We start from the raw sequence: 16,666 nt of genomic DNA on the forward strand, positions 1-16,666 counted from the left end.
GGGACTGACGGACGTACTTGCCAAAATCATTACATCATGTACAAATACGTTGCGTTGGATTACAACATATTTAAAAGTCTTTATACGTGTATTAATGGTACAATGATCATACATTTTTTACAGAATATAATCGAACTAATGAAAGAACTTAGTGGGCCTACGCCTCCTCATTAAAGGAGGAGTCTGTTTAAGATTAAGGATTTTTTAATATATAAATTGGCGACTCAAAATAAAAACAATTTTGCCGATCCTGTGTTTTTTTAATGGTATGATGAAAGGAGTTTCACTTAAAAAAAAAATTCCAGTGGTGCATTTCTGGATACTAAGTCTAAAGTGGCATAACTCCTACAAAATTACCTGGCAAAGTACACCTCATATTGTGTCCTCACTATATGCATCGATTCATGTAAAAGTAAAGCACAGAACTGACAGAAATATCCACTGGCAGAAAACTTCAGAACAGCAGATTTTGTATATTATATTTCCTCAACAACAGTAAGTTAAGGTAAAATTGAATCATAGAAAATAAATACATGTATTAAATGTAAAAAATTGCAGATAAAAATGCAAAAGTATACAGAAAAACTGGTTAAAATACTTCATACAATATTTATGCATAACCATGTATACTTGAAGCATAAAAAAAACATAGATACTTTCCAAATACACATTTTTTTTTTCAAGCTTTCAACTATTGTAATTATGCACTGAAACACATGACTGAAAATGACAATAATCAAAACAATCAATGTAACAATACCAAAAAAAACGATGCCACTATAATGTATTAAGTAGCACTCCAGCTAAGAATCATGCAAAATGTGATTCATGGATAAAAAGCCTACACATTTTAATTTTTGATATTTTGTTTGAAATGTCATAGTAAACAGGAATTAACTAGTGGTTTTTCATATTACCCGTATTCTTTGGAGATAAAAATTGTATAGCATGCACTGTAGATTTCAAAATTAAGGGAGATAACTCTGTAAATGACAACCAAATACAATAAACAATTGAATTTTCAATGTTAATTATCTCATAAGAGCAGGTATATTTGAATGAATAATTACATATTTCATAGTATTGACCCATAAAACAACTTAATTACAAAATTAAAAATATGTACCCTTTTTTAGGATGTATCACATTTTTCAGATTTCGCATGATTCTTACAAAGACAGCTACTTAATTTTTGACAGTATTCCCCAAAAGGCAATAAGCTATGCCATGCTATAATTTCTGGCACAATGCTTTCTGATATAAATATTAATTATTAACAAAATGCAATTAAAAACCCTGATATAATTTCTACCTTTAATTTTATGCTATTTGAAGTTTGATTTTAGTTGCAATGCACTGGGAACACTGTCTTCCATTTATTTTTTAAGTAGCACTTCAGCTAAGAATCATGCACAATTCTATATGTGATACACTACAAAAAAGGCTACATATTTTTACTTTTTTTAATAAAGTTGCTTTAAAGGTCTATATGATGAAATGTACAATTATTCATTCTAATCTTTCTGCTCTTACAATATAACTCACATTGAAAATCCAATAGTTTCTATTGTATCTCTGTGTCATTCACAGAGTTAACTCCCTTAATTCTACACTACGTTCTATTATACAAGGGTCCGGATATTGTGACAGCCCATGCCGGACATTTTATCAAACTTCAGCTGACGTTTTCGTTAATCTTTTGCATGCTCAGATCGAAAATAAACTTAAAAAAAAACGTTTGTATGTAGTTATTTTAAGATACATATTGGAAAGTGTGTTATCTCAACACATACTCTGTCTTTTACAAAATATCTGAGCGAGTGAACGAGTTCCGTTGGGACCACACGTGGACGTTCAAAAATGTAAACAAAACATCGTATCTCTCGGACTTTATCATCACATAGGCAAACAGCCGAAAACTCCCGAGTGATGAAAAAAAATGTTGACTATTTATAACAGGAAATCGCGAACACATTTTGTATATTGATTTAAATGGTCTGTTGACTTCTGTGTTAAAACGATTCAATCGACGAATTAAAAATTGCCAAATACAGGTACGACTGATTCATAGTTTCAGTTCCATGTGCTTTCGTTATTACTTCTGAAAAATTGGCGGGAAAATGGTGGAGTTGTCAATCCGTTTTCTTAATCAATAAATTTATGAAGATTCTCCGAGTTACTTCAATTAATTCGTATAGGCAATGGGGCTGCACGTGTACTGTTAATTCAATTATGCAATCAACCAATCAGTTACAGGTGGCTGCACATCCGATAAAATGAACACACACCTGTCAATTAATTTCCAATAGGAGAGTTCGCCAATCTCATTAGTGATGTCATATCCACTAATTTGCATATCATTAAGTGTCAAATTGGTTGGCAAATAAACAACTAAATAAACAATTGACAATTTCATGATTAGAATCCCAATTTTAAAACCTTAATAACTTTTTATTTTATATCCAATTTTGGTTCTGTAAAATGTTTCATTTGTATAAAATAATTCATATTATGTATCTGAATTTATAACTCTTTTACTTCAAAAATACATTTGAAGTGATATTTATATGTAAACCTCTATTTTTGTATAAGATTATAATTAAAATCTTAAGTACATATAGTCTAATTACTGAATATTTATTTAAAAATTCCATGGATAAAAAGAATTTTTTTTGCAATGTTGGGAACCAAAATAATTTTTCAATTATCTTTAAAAATGAGAAAGTTATGATGATTTAAAGTTGATGCCCCATGCCACTCAATGGATTTTTTTTACCAACCAAAACCAAATCACAGGTAAGTGATGATATCACGAAGAACTCTCTTATAAACAATTAAGAGACTGGTAGGCAGGATGTTTATACGCTAATAAAACAACGCAGACTGTAATTTATAAGGGTTGACAATTTTTTTATGTCCAATATTGGAAAATTGTCATCGGTCATTTGCAAAATTTGTCGGTCAATGACCAGCATATTTGGCCATTTCCGGTTCCATGGTCCTGTATATCTTTTATATCTCCAAAGAACAAGGATTGTATGAAAAACCAAATGTTAATATATGTCCACTATAAAGCCTTAAACCAAATATCAAAAATAAAAAAATATATAGGCTTTCCAACAATAAATCATACTGTGCAAGATTCTTACCTGGAGTACTACTTTACAATATATGTAATTATAACAAATGAAGAGCTGTATACTAATAAGAAGTGTTATTCCAAGACTAAGTAAAGGCATTAATATTATTCTCAAAGCCCCTGTAGAGCATAAGAAATACAAAACTCCTGATAAATCAAACAACACTGTACATAACAATTAATTTGTTAAAAAATACATACTTTTGTTCTAAATCTAATTTTCCTCTCTTGTACTAAAATCTGATCCTATAAATTTCAGAAAAAATAATTTTGAACAACATTAAAATTAAAGAATAAATCATGTCAGAATCAATAAAAATTCATTATATGCTTGATGCTTAAAATCAGAACCAGGAGATGCCAATTTAACATCAGAACCAGGAGATGTCTATTTAAAATCAGGATAAGGAAAAAAAAACAAGAGGCTCCTAGGAGCATGAATCTTTCACCTGATTATATTTTTTTCCTTCAAGGGCAATAACTCGAACAAGGAGTTGTCCAACAACTTCAATCCAAAAGACTATAGGCCTTATCATAAAGATCATATCATTCATTGATTTATAATGATAGTTTCCAAGAAAAAAGGCTGAAATCTGCAAAAATGTCAATAGTTCAATTTTTAAGAGATAAATCAAACAAAGAAGTCATCAGACAACTTTGACCCAAAAGACTTGTGTAGGCCTAAACAAGAGGATCATTTTGTCAATTGAATTTTTTTTTATATCTATTATTGTATCCATAATATTGCCTGAAATTGCCAAAAAGTAATATTTTACCTTTCAAAGGCAGTAACTCCAACGAGGAGTCGTCAGACAATTTTGAAATGAAAGAGCTTTTTGTAGGCCTTATTATAAATATAATTTCATCATTTAATAGGTTTTTTCCTCCTTCTAATATAGTTTTCAAGATATCAGCCGAAAACTGCAAAAACTAATTTTTCACATTTCAAGGGCAATAACTCTAACAAGGAGTTAGGCGACAACTTCAAACCAATACAGACATTTTAGGCCATATCATAAGGATCATTTTATCATAAGTTCATTTCATCAATTGAAATTTTTTTCCTATATGTATATACATGTATTTATCAATTTCAAAATATTGGCTGAAAACTGCAAAAAACATTTTTTTTTCACATTTCTAGGACAATTACCCTTACAAATTGTTTGACAATATTATCCCAATGGAAACATTTATAGAGCTCTTCAAGTTGAAGAAGAGTTACATTTAATTTCAAATGTCAATCTTAGTTTTTTAGATATATGCAGAAATTGATGACTTGACCCAAGTGGTCTAAAAAAAGCAACACTAGCTGTGTTTTTAGACAGATCAGAAATCTAAACCTTCCGTGCAAGATACCCTAAGGAACATCTATGCAAAGTTTTATATAATTCCGCTCAATAGTTTCAGAGGAGAAGATTTTTGACAGATGCCAAGTAATGGCAAAAGCTCACATGGCCCTTTGGTGAGTTAAAATTTCATGATCAGCTATTCATATGATTGCTGAAAAATGCCTGTACAATTTTGAAAAAAAATATAAACTGAATAGGAGTCAAATATTATCATATACAATATACTGCTGTAAATTCAGACTTATTGGAAAACTACTTTAATTATTAATATTAATTCAAAATGGTTAAGAATGCATCATTTAAAATTCCAATTAAAAGAATAGTTACCATTACAGAAATTGAGTTTTTCAACTTTGGGAAGTATATACATAGTAATTATAGATTTGTTCACATATTTCTGGGACAACAATGACCCAGGCTATTTCAGTAGCAGTTATCTTCTATTAGCAAGAGTTGTCTTTCCTTACAGTATATTAATAGATTAATCTACCACAATTTAAATATTTGACACTTTAATGACCACAGGATAACTTTTAAAAATATTTGGATATTCCATAAGACACGAAATAATTCTTTCCATCTGGCTGCATAAAGATGAATGAAAACCCATTAACTTCTGAAATTTTGTCCCATATGAAAGTTTTCACTAAAATTTCTGCACAGGGGGTACATTTGCCATTTCTAAAGGTTTACTTCTTTGCCATACTCGTACTTAATCTGGCCTTTATCTTTCTTTAGAGTGCAGTACATAAGAAAGAGTTCCACAGATTCTTAATACATGTTAGTAGTGACTGTGCCTTGTGGAAATTTTCACAAAGACAGCAGAGCTATTAACTTTACAGAGTGATGCATAAGATATTGATCTTTACAACGACTGGTACATGTAAAAGGAGAGACAACTCTGCCAAAGGGGGATAAACCCTGCATATTACCAGTCTCAGATACATGTAAAAACAATGTAATCATGGATTTACATAAGGAAATCTTACCATACTACATAAAACAGTTACTGAACACGTTCAAATTATATTGCAATATTACAATCACATATTTCAAGTGCCTTCTGAGGCATTAAGAAATAAATTCTTCATTGTAAATGTGTCTATGAGAGCAATCCATAACTATTTGTCTTACTATAACAGGATAACCTAACATCCTTTGCCTTAAAGCTGTTTTTACATATACAAGTATATATTTATATATCATTCTTTCATTTATTTCAAGTGATGAAATTTTGACCAGAATTTCAGCATACACCTATACAGGAATTCTGAAACTACTTATGGTGGTCATAGCAATAAACATCTTTTACCAGCAGAGTTGCATACCTACAATGTATATTTCCACGAATTTTACAATAATGCCAAAAACATTAAAGACTGCCAAATATAAAACATACTGTGAAAGTACTTTTATTCACGGGCACCAATTTTCATGGTTTAGGGGAAATTTATTAGTTCACAGATTCTTAAATTAGTGAATTCAACAAATCTGTGATACAAACTAATAGAAAATTTCCTTTTCGTTGGGAACTAATTTTCGTGGTTTACAAACCCATGAAAACTGGTTCCCCACGAACAATAATACCTTCACATTATAATTTTTCAATCTTGTTTAATACATGTATTTCAAAAGTAAAAAAAAAAATATCACAACAGCTAAAAACCAAATCATTGTTCATGAACCTAATTTTTTAACAAATTAAAACAAAAATCAAATACTGTGATACATGTATCACTAACTGTATTTCTGCTAAGGCCAACAATCTGCATATAATGTGATTGTAAGTCTATACTGTAAGTTATTAGGTAAAAAAATATGCATTGTATGTAAAGTAACTGTTAAAAGCATCCACTGAAACACTTTGAATGGTAGAGCTTTTTCATTTGTCAATTAAATGTGTACAGGGTGCAGCTGGATATGACCACAGAGGTTAAACCCTGAACATTTAAAACAAATATGTACACACCATTCCAACTTGATACAGCTGTTAATATGTATTGAAACTGATTGTTTGACAAGAATGAAAGTTGTTAAAAAACATTCGAAAATTTGCAGTTAGACGTAACAAGTAATTTAAATGTTTATTCATGAATGCTATTGTTTGGACACAAGTAAAACTATTGTTTTGGCCATATTACAGCCCCTAATACCTCAACGGTAAAGGTCATAACCTTACATATGGTATTGTGTTACCATATCATATCTTCCCCATTTTTTTCATATTTGTCTGATTTTTGCTTCGAACAACTCCATGGCAAAGTCACATTTGTAAAGATGCACCATACATCTGAAGATCAAATCAAATTCAGATTAGTATAGTTACACCGAACCATTTAAATAAACTCTTTCTTAGTTCAGTTTTATCACCTGCTGTTTTTGGCCTACAATTCCAAAACGGTTGGGGGTTATAACCTCGTAAATCAATACCAAACCATCTCTTGTTATAAAATTAAATCAAGATTACTCAACTAATATAAAATTTATCACAAAGACACCAAGTATCTACAGCATCGATAACAGTGCTATACATTTGTACTACCGATATCAATACCTCAAATATTTTGTTGATGCATAAAAACTGATTGTCAGAGTAGGAAATAATAAAAAAAAAAAAACAATAATTTTACATCAATAATTACAAATTTTTAAAATCTATAATTTTTCAAGCTACATTATCACACTAAAATTAGATATACTGTATTGACAAGCATGATTAAATTATCAAATAAGGACATCTTAAAAAATTCTTCGTTTGCTGTTAATTGCTCAACTTTAAAAATTCTTTCATACATGTTAATAAAACAGAAACAAATCTTCATTCTAAGGGACCTCGAGTGTCATTTCTTATTCAAAGGCAGTGTTCACCTTAAGATTTACAGATAGCATCCTGGTAACCCCTGAATTTCAATATACATGTAACAACTTGCATCTAAAAATTATAGCATCACATTTGTATTGTACCCTATGGAAAGTTATTTTCAGATAGCATCCTGCTAAAAATGTAGCTTCAGGGCAATGTGATGCTATATGACCCTAAAGAGATCACTACATGCACAAAAATTCACTTCTTATGTTGTGATTCAGAAAACAGTGAAGACATTTCAAGAATGGCATTACAAAATGTCATGTGAAACTGCTATCAACCTATAAACATTGAAAAATTTACTAACAAACATTAAATATTTCCAGTCTTTAAAACAAGACAAATTTACCTCACAATAAGGACACAACAGATTTAAAACTAATGTCAATTATTTCCAAAGACATCAGACCTTAAAAAAAAAAAAAAAACGATCTTTTAACAAACTTTAACAAAAACAACTTCACAAGTAACAACGGTACAACTAACAAGAAAACCACCGGTTAATACTCGCGACCTACTGAATCATCAATTGCATTTTTAGGCATCAAAAAGCAAATATGGCTTTGCAAGTTTTGCTTTGTTACAAATTGCTGTAAACCAACATACTTTCACAAATACTGATTTTTCACAATAATAATTCAGTCCTCATAAAAAACAAGAAATTTTACTGGTCCAAAGTCTCAGTTTTGACAATTTATGCCAAATTATGCACTAAAAAAGAAACACTGCTGCATACTTTTACTGGTTCAAATAGATTTTCATTGGTCTTGGGCCAGCAGTCTACTGTTTACTTTACATCCTGGACTAAAGATGTGTATTTAATTTGGCCCAAATAGACTCTCTCTAAGATATTTTCTATTAAAAGATACCTACTTATGGAGATTATTTTTCACAATTTTTTTCTTGCTTGCAAAATTAGTGAAAATATTATCATTGTGACAATAAGTTGGCATACAGAAATTGATCAAATTGACACAGGGAAGATATGTAAACGTATAGAAAGGTCTGAAATATTCCCAACGATGTTAGAACTGTCAAATTTGCATGCTAATTTTTGGTCGTTCCCTCCGTGGGACTCGAACTTGTACTGCTGTGACATCTATGGCAACACCACCTGCACTAAGTCCAGCGCCCTAGACCACTCGGCCAGCTAAGCTATATTAAAATACAGCTTTCGCTGGCCAGGTAATTCCTCCTCTAAATGAACTGTGTCATACTACCATACATCGTGTACTAAGTTACAGCCCTAGATTAATCCTACGAGGAGGAATGACCCGGCCAGCAAAAGCTATATTTGTGGTCTAGGGCGCTGGACTTAGTGCAGGCAGTGTTGCCATAGATGTCACAGTGGTATGAGTAGGAGTCCCGCGGAGGGAACGACCGAAAATTTGCATCGCAAATTTGACAGTTCTAACATCGTTAGGAATTTTTCAGACCTATATATATACACACACATATATGTGTATGTATTTTAAAAAAGCAATAAAAAAATTATCATTGGTGACAATCTAATTTGTATTCTTCACACTAAACATGGTTAAGGAAAGAAAATCAATAAAAAAACAATTCATCTTACAACATATGTATTTCATATTGTAAGCTAGCACAATGATTGAAAACTATCATCAAAACAATGATTTTAAAATAAAGAACAAGACTTACAAGATCACTTAACTACATGTTTGTCGTCAAAGAAGTGTATATTGCACATCAAAAAATATCATTTCAAATAGAACACTCAAACCAAAGCCAATAGGTTTTTTCTTCTTCAAAATTTCATGTAACTTACAAAGTAAAGTACTCAATTTGAGGGTATATCAACCCAAAATATTTGAATTTCATTGATAGCAAGCTTGAAAGTTTACCAGCAAATTGCAGTTTCAAGGGTTGAAAAAGCCTCCAAATAAATGATTTTTTACATACCTGTATATGTTTAAGTTTTCAATTCCTATACATGTGTTAATCTCGTGACTATAGAAGTATACAAGTACATGTGTTTGTATGATACTCCAACTTTATTCTGCACTTGTGTAAATGTATTAAAAAATGGAAATAACCTAAAAACATGTATAAATGTTATGTCTGTAAATATCTAACCAACATGAAAGAATGATGAAAACTGAGACTACAATTGATTTACAGTGAAACTTCTCTACACCAAATTCTGAATCAAAAGATCTGTCTAAGCCAGACACTTTTAAAGTCCCTTTCAATCAAATCAAAAGTATTTTGAAACTTGTCTAAACAGAACCAATTTTAATGTCCAATGGGAGTTTGGTATAGACAGTTTCCACTGTATATTTGATCACTTAGGCTTGGGATCCATTTTCATTTTCATTAACCCAGGACGAACTGGAAAAAACGCAGGATTATCTGCCCTTTTGTAGACCATATTTCTGTGTGGAATAAAATGTTGATATGGCTGAGTCTTAGTTGTTGGAGCCTGCAGTGAATCTGTTTTGACCAAAGGTGTTGATGATGGCGCTTGACCAGTAATGGGGTCACTTCGTAATAAAGGAACAGACTGTGAGAAAAGTGAAACAGGATGGGGCAACATCAGTGGTACAGGTTGGGCGTTGACAGAGGAATGTTGTACCTGGTGAACCATGGACTGTCCATGTCCTGAGACCATGATGGGAAGTAATTGAGTATTTATTGTCACAGGTTTTGAGGTTGGCTTAGAAATTGCTGCAGCTGCTGAATGAAGAGGCTCAAGCCCTTCAGTAGATGCAAATTTTTTCTTAACTGGATCATCCAATTCTAGCTCTTTCCTGGTCCCGGCAGTTAAATCTGACAAACTTCGTTTCTTCATAGGTTTAGATTTATCCAATAACTTGGAATAAGTGTCAGATTTTTCACCACTAGAAGAGGGAATGTAATTACGAGCACTATTTTTCTCCCCACACAATGTCATAATGTCAACCTCACTACTTGAATAGTATAGACGTGATTGTATGGGTTCAGATATCACTGGAGACCCATCTCTGTTATGCACTAATACTTGCACAGATTCTGGTATCCCAGTCATTAAAATTGTATCACTTGATGGAATTGTCATTTTAAGATTATCAATAGAGGCACAATGAGTACCCAGAGTAGAGTCGAAATCAAAATGTCTGATTGACTCTGTTTTCTCTATGCTATCAGCTTTTGTTACACTAATTGTAGGTTTGATCAATGGTAACACATCTCGTTTTGGTTGGCTTGGTCCAGGAGAACTTCTATTTGGATTTCCATTTGGTAATTTGACTTCACCTTTGGATGGGGAGTCAACACTTCTATTAAAATCGTCCATACTACTTTGGCGAGATCGTGAATCATCAAAACTGCCTTGTCTTGAATCAAAACTGGCCTGTCTTGACTGGTCAACTGGGCTACACATTACAACCAACCCTGAAAATATTAACAGAACACAGTCAAAACAGACCTGTATAAAACATATCAACTGAGCTACACATTACAACCAACCCATAAATTACAAATAGAACACTTTGGTGATTTCAATAAATCTCAAATTACAACTAATGCTGAAGTAAGGCCATAAAAATTGTTTCCAATACATACAGCATGCCCACTAGTTTTTGCATTTCTGGGTTCATGCATACCTTGACCTTTGAATTTCGGGACACAGATTTTCTTAAGCGATACAAATGATCAATTTTTTTGTAATTCAATCAGACAAATTATTCCCAGTTGCTTTTGGTGTTTATAAACCTTATTCTTGAATATTGATGCATTATGACAAGAAATGGAACAGAAGATCAGAAATTCAAAGCTTAAAATACCTAGAAATACTGTGAGCAAGCTCCCACACATGGATTATCTCCCTTTAGGGTTCACCAAAAGTATTAATGTTCCTTAATGCAAATCTGCATATGATATCCAACCTTCCTATCAAATGTAATCAAAATCTTTAGATGTGCTTAGGAGGAGTTGAGCTTACAAGGAATGTGGACAGACGGACTGACAGATGGGGTGATTTCTATAGACTTTGATTGCAGGGGACTATAAAAATAGAATATTGGCAATGCACATGCATGAACAATTAATATTTTTTAGCACTTGAGGATAACTAGAAGTTCTCAACAAAGTGTCAGTGAATTGGGATGAAGGTACAGGACCTAACCATACCAAGGTTCAAAGATCATAGGTTAAAAATCTAGGGTCAAGGACCACAAACTCGAATTTTGTCACTATTTTCTTTGAGATTTTTTAAAGATAATTACACAAATCTACCCTTCTTTCCTTCCAATTCCACACATAAATGTCTTACACCTCAAATTTTTTATGGTTTTCCATTACTTCAGCTTACCTCCCCCTTCTAACTCTACACGGAATGTTTTCAGCCAATCCACAAAGGTTCTGATGTCTTTCACTTCTAATCCATGTACAGTTTCCAGTACTTTCATTTTTGCTTGCCGTAACCCTGCAAAATATTTTCTTTAAAATCTTATTGCATTTACAACTAAGACACACAATTTAATAATGGGTGCAACCAAATACAACAATGATAAATATAAAATCTGATTCTAGCTTTCACTCAGAGGGTTTTTCTAAAAAAGCAGAGGATGCTTACCCTTCAAGTGCACCTAGTTTATGCTCCCAGTTTTAAGTCTGCGTTGCTTATTTACTTTTGTTTGTCTGCAAGTATCATTTTGGTTATTTTATGTTCTTTGTTGCGTGTGTCTGTTTTCCCTGTCTAGTCTTTGTCCCTGGATTCTTTCGATTTTCACAAGAATCTTGGTTCCCTTGAATACCCTATTAAACTTCTGATCTTGGCTATGAATAAGCGCTGTATGATTTTTGTCGATTTGTTTAGTTTTTTTATGGTGAAGGTGGAAAATTTCCAAGATAAAGATAAAGAATCACAGAGAGTTTACTTGTACCTACATGTAATCAACTTGTTATGATCACTAGACTTAAAGACTATGGAGAGAAAAAAATGCTGAATATAATATTTTGAAGGCTAAAAATTCACACAAAATAACTATATATGCATCTCTGTGAAGAAAATATCTTGTTACATGTAACAAATAGTATAAAAAATAGCAGATGGTAACACCTACAAAATGTACACATATTGTTATTCACAACAATTCGTGCTGGTGGAAATATTACGTTCTACCTCTGATCTTATTGACAAATACTAAATCGAAAATTGGATGAACATACACGTATAAATAGTAAGTGCATTGTCAAATTTTTTGGCATACAATTATTACAAACTAAAACAAAAATTATGAATTTAATTTCTATATAATTTGGAATACCTGAATTAACAACCTCTTCTTCCTCCTTCACATCGGATTCAGTCATAATTGTGTCTTCAGATCCTTTGGACCTTGTTAGTGGAGAGTTGATTCTCCGGAGGTCAAGTAAAGTTGATCTTTTTACGGCATCTTTGCACATTTTTTCAATCAGTGGAATATATGAGCTTTTGATAGCATGGTTTGTATAGTTTTCAGTCAGTTCTGCCATAGAACACATTCTAGTCATTATTTTACTTAGAGTACTGTTCCCGAGGGGTGTGTTATCATACCAAACATAGTCTGCGGCCACAAAATTACGCTTGGGCCTTTGCCAAAACATTTCTGTCATAGGATGAAGATGTGATGAATACTTTAAGAAAGATGCTACCGGACACCTGGGATCCCCTAAAACATATATTATAAAATATTGAACATAAAATCAAGTGGCATATATATCGGAGAAGAATGACTAATTCTTTTTGGTTAAAACACGGTCATGTGGTATTCATTAATGTGTAGCCAGCAGCTCGGTCATTATCTCTGTCGCAGGCAATACCAGTGTCCTATGGGCAGTCTAAATATCATGATATTGACCAGTTTATCAACAACTATTATGATTATTTCATTGAGGAACCATATCCTTGATTTTTTGTTTGTGTCAGAAAGTGACGCAAATCGTGTTTCTGTGTCAGAAGCAAATGCGTTGAATAAAGGGATGTAACTCTAATGCCTGAGGGCATTATCACATCATGGTATTGATTGGAAAAAAACTTTACTGCAGATTAATTAATACCACGTGAAATGGTTTTATCCAACTGAAAAAAAGCTGATTTTTTTCTGATATGAAATAAATCTACATAATAGTTGTCCCTCAATTTTTTTAGTTGCTTAACACATAGTTTAGTAACATGTAATATTATAGTATTGCTTTGAAAATAGTTACTGTGTCAGCAATGTCCTATATATAAATCAAGCTTTGAAATATGAATAGATCAAAATTCTACTGTTTGAAGTGATGTTTTCTAAAATGACATTATGCAGTTAAAAAGCAATTGACACAGCATCACATAATCTACAATATACATGTACATGTAACAAGTAAGCATACAAAATTAAATGTTTTTTGAGGAGAGCTTCAACATTTATATGCAATGTGTAAACTCTATCATGTGTACATGTAGTAATAGCTAAAAAACAAATCTTGGTTTTTCAAACTGATTTCAGAATACTGAGTACTCTTTGAGTCAAATCTAAACTGTTTTTTACTTATCATCTAAATGTACATAACATTCATAATGCTGTTCTATGAAACTATTTCATTTAACATTCAATAATAGACCACTTTCACTTTCATCATTTTCCTCAGATCTGGTGAAAATTGGTTTAAAGTTTCATATTAGAAAAAGAAAAGATATGGGATTTGAAGGCTACAAGAACAAAACAAGTTATATGGATAAATGTCTCAGAACATAAAACTATCTGAAATGCTTTTATATTAATAATATGTACCATTTAAATATTCTTTGTAGTGATCGACTTATATAAATTTCTGTTCCCTTCAAATGGCATTCATTGCAATGTCTCAGATCTTGTGCCTGTTGACCCAATTGACCTCAATATTAATGAAGAACTTTTCCAGAATGAGAGTGAATGTGAAAGTCGTTTATTTATCCCTAAGGCAGACTTTACCTTGTCTTTCATACATTTTTTCCCCAACTTGTGCGCCTTGTACCATGGGTTCACTTTCCGACAAGCCACCCACAAGCTCTTTAAAGCTGAACTTAGGATGATACTTCAACCAGACATATTTTCGTCCATCAGAATCTGTTGAAACTTCAAAATCAGTCTTAGACATCACCCGTAGAAAGTCTTTTCCCCTATTACAAATATACAAGTTTATATCAAAGAAAACTTTGTTTTGCAGTGTATCTGGTTGGTCCGTATTCATTGCACGTCCAAGATAAATACGCTTTAGGTCATCACCATCGATTAGGAGGCGGTGACATCTTCTAGGGGTCTGACGAATAGTAATATCGAAAACTGCATTTGCTTGATCAAACGTCTGATCTTTGACAATGTCAATGTTTTGTTTTTTACTGAAGTATCTCTGTAGACCAGCGCGAATGTATTTAAGTGATACTGATTCTGGGACATCGTCTCTATTTTTTATTGCAATATAGAAATTTTTGAGGTAATCCGAAAGTTGTAGGATGGGCATGGAAGTGACTTGGGAGAGATTGTGCCCTTTGTTTGTCGCATATTCACGCAAATAATGAATGGCCGTGCGAATGACAACCTCCGGCTCATCTTCATCGTCTGCTACTGATTCTTCAGTTTCCTGTTTCTCTAAACTCTTGTTTCGATGCTCCATCATCGTGTTTTCTGTTTGTGTGTGACGAAAAAATGGTAACCGGAAGTGCACTTTTTTGACAAGGGGCAATTGTAATTACAAAAAGATCGCGGTATAATTTCCGGTATTCCAATATAATTTTTATTGAAGTAAAATACTCTTTATGTTAGAATTAGTAATAAATCGACATTCCTTCAATCATAAATTATGTTCAATCGTCTAAACAAATGCTAGAAAAAAAGAGGACGACATCAATACCCCTTCAAAATAATGAACTAACCCATATATAATATCCGGCAATGTAGTCATCGGAGTAATGTGGGTGACGTCATCTCGTTTGATTGACTTGCGTAATGACCTCCGAATCGTCATCGTGGGCGAAGATAGCAACGAAGACCCCCCTTTTTATTTGCACATTGCGAGAAACTTAATTTTTGAGTAAATCACACTATGTTTTCATATATATATATATAGAATCGAATCTTTCAATGAATTCTTAGAAGCTTCGCAAGTTAATGTAAATAATTGCACTGTGTGGGAGTGCAATAAAAAGGGGGGTCTGTAAGTGAGGCAGTTCGCAGATTGTGGAACAATTTACTACATGAATTGATGTAGGGCTGTAAAGTTTTCAAAGCACAAAGTAATGCGTGAGATTCAGCAAAAGTTAAAAGGTCAAAGAGAAATACCGCCGAATTATCTGCAAATTGCGTGAGACTTGACAGGCCTTGGTGCGGGTTAATAAAATATCTCAATCAAATTGAGATTTTCCTCAAATCCTTCCTCAACTCAAAGTTCGACCAAACAGATCACTTGAAATTGAAGATTTGAGGAAAAATACAGGATTTGAGGAGATTCTCAACTTTTTTTAAATGAAACCCAGAGCAAAAATAACTTGCATTTTTTTCCAGGGCCAATCAAAAACAAATATGTTTTTCAATTAGACATATTTTTTTTACATAGATTTTTATGAACAACTCGGCGGGTGTTTCTGGAAAAGCAGAGGACGCTTACCCTACCAGTGCACCTGGTCCATGCTCCCAGTTTTTAGTGGAGTCCGAGTTGCCCATTTGCTTTTGTTACTTTCTATGTATTATTTTAGTTACTTTATGTTCTTTGTTGTATATGTCTGCTTTCCATGTCTAGTATTTGTCCCTAGATTACATTCTTTTGACCTGTCCTTAAAAATCTAGCAGAGGCGGATCTAGAGAATCACCAAAGGGAGATACAAACAAATCCTTGATTTATACTTTAACGCATGCATTTACACACAAACATACGCTATATTCATATATTTTTCACACTGATAGGAATGCCCTTGGGTCTGCCTATGGCTAACTTCACATGCGTTCAAGATTTCAACAAATCTGAAAATGACAAAAGGATCGAGTTGATCCATAAGGTTCAAATCAGCATAATTATTATCTTTCTTGTATCAATTTGATCCGATAGAGCAGTGTAGCGAATATATATATATATATAAACGTCTCAGAATGTGACGACTCTATTCGCTACACTGCTCCATCGGATCAAATTGATACAGGGAAGATATGTAAACGTATAGAAAGGTCTGAAAAATTCCCAACGATGTTAGAACTGTCAAATTTGCATGCAAATTTTTGGTCGTTCCCTCCATGGGACTCAAACTCGTACCGCTGTGACATCTATGGCAACACCGCCTGCACTAAGTCCAGCGCCCTAGACCACTCGTCC

General features: G+C 32.8%; 1 protein-coding gene across 1 annotated transcript; it reads right to left on the minus strand.

The window, feature by feature from the left end:
* Nucleotides 1-258: 258 nt before the first annotated feature.
* LOC148613689 (uncharacterized) lies at nucleotides 259-15,038 on the minus strand. Its single transcript, XM_088587205.1, has 4 exons — nucleotides 14,296-15,038; nucleotides 12,628-13,011; nucleotides 11,670-11,783; nucleotides 259-10,750 (listed from the first exon to the last, which is right to left on the minus strand). The coding sequence occupies exons 1-4, from the start codon at nucleotides 14,978-14,980 to the stop codon at nucleotides 9,663-9,665; spliced, it is 2,271 nt and encodes a 756-aa protein (XP_088443331.1). The 5' UTR covers nucleotides 14,981-15,038; the 3' UTR covers nucleotides 259-9,662.
* Nucleotides 15,039-16,666: the final 1,628 nt, after the last annotated feature.

The sequence above is a fragment of the Perna viridis genome, chromosome 6, assembly GCF_037379345.1.
Source record: "Perna viridis isolate PV_CMFRI_1.1 ecotype Kerala chromosome 6, ASM3737934v1, whole genome shotgun sequence".
NCBI classification, from domain to species: domain Eukaryota; kingdom Metazoa; phylum Mollusca; class Bivalvia; order Mytilida; family Mytilidae; genus Perna; species Perna viridis.

What these genes read in the sequence shown, in the direction of transcription:
- LOC148613689 (XM_088587205.1), bottom strand. Translation starts at nt 14,980, where the DNA reads ATGATGGAGCATCGAAACAAGAGTTTAGAGAAACAGGAAACTGAAGAA. An exon ending in AAAAATGTATGAAAGACAAG is followed by an intron (nt 13,012 to 14,295) that starts GTAAAGTCTGCC and finishes TATATGTTTTAG; the next exon opens with GGGATCCCAGGTGTCCGGTA. An exon ending in AGAAGAGGTTGTTAATTCAG is followed by an intron (nt 11,784 to 12,627) that starts GTATTCCAAATT and finishes AATATTTTGCAG; the next exon opens with GGTTACGGCAAGCAAAAATG.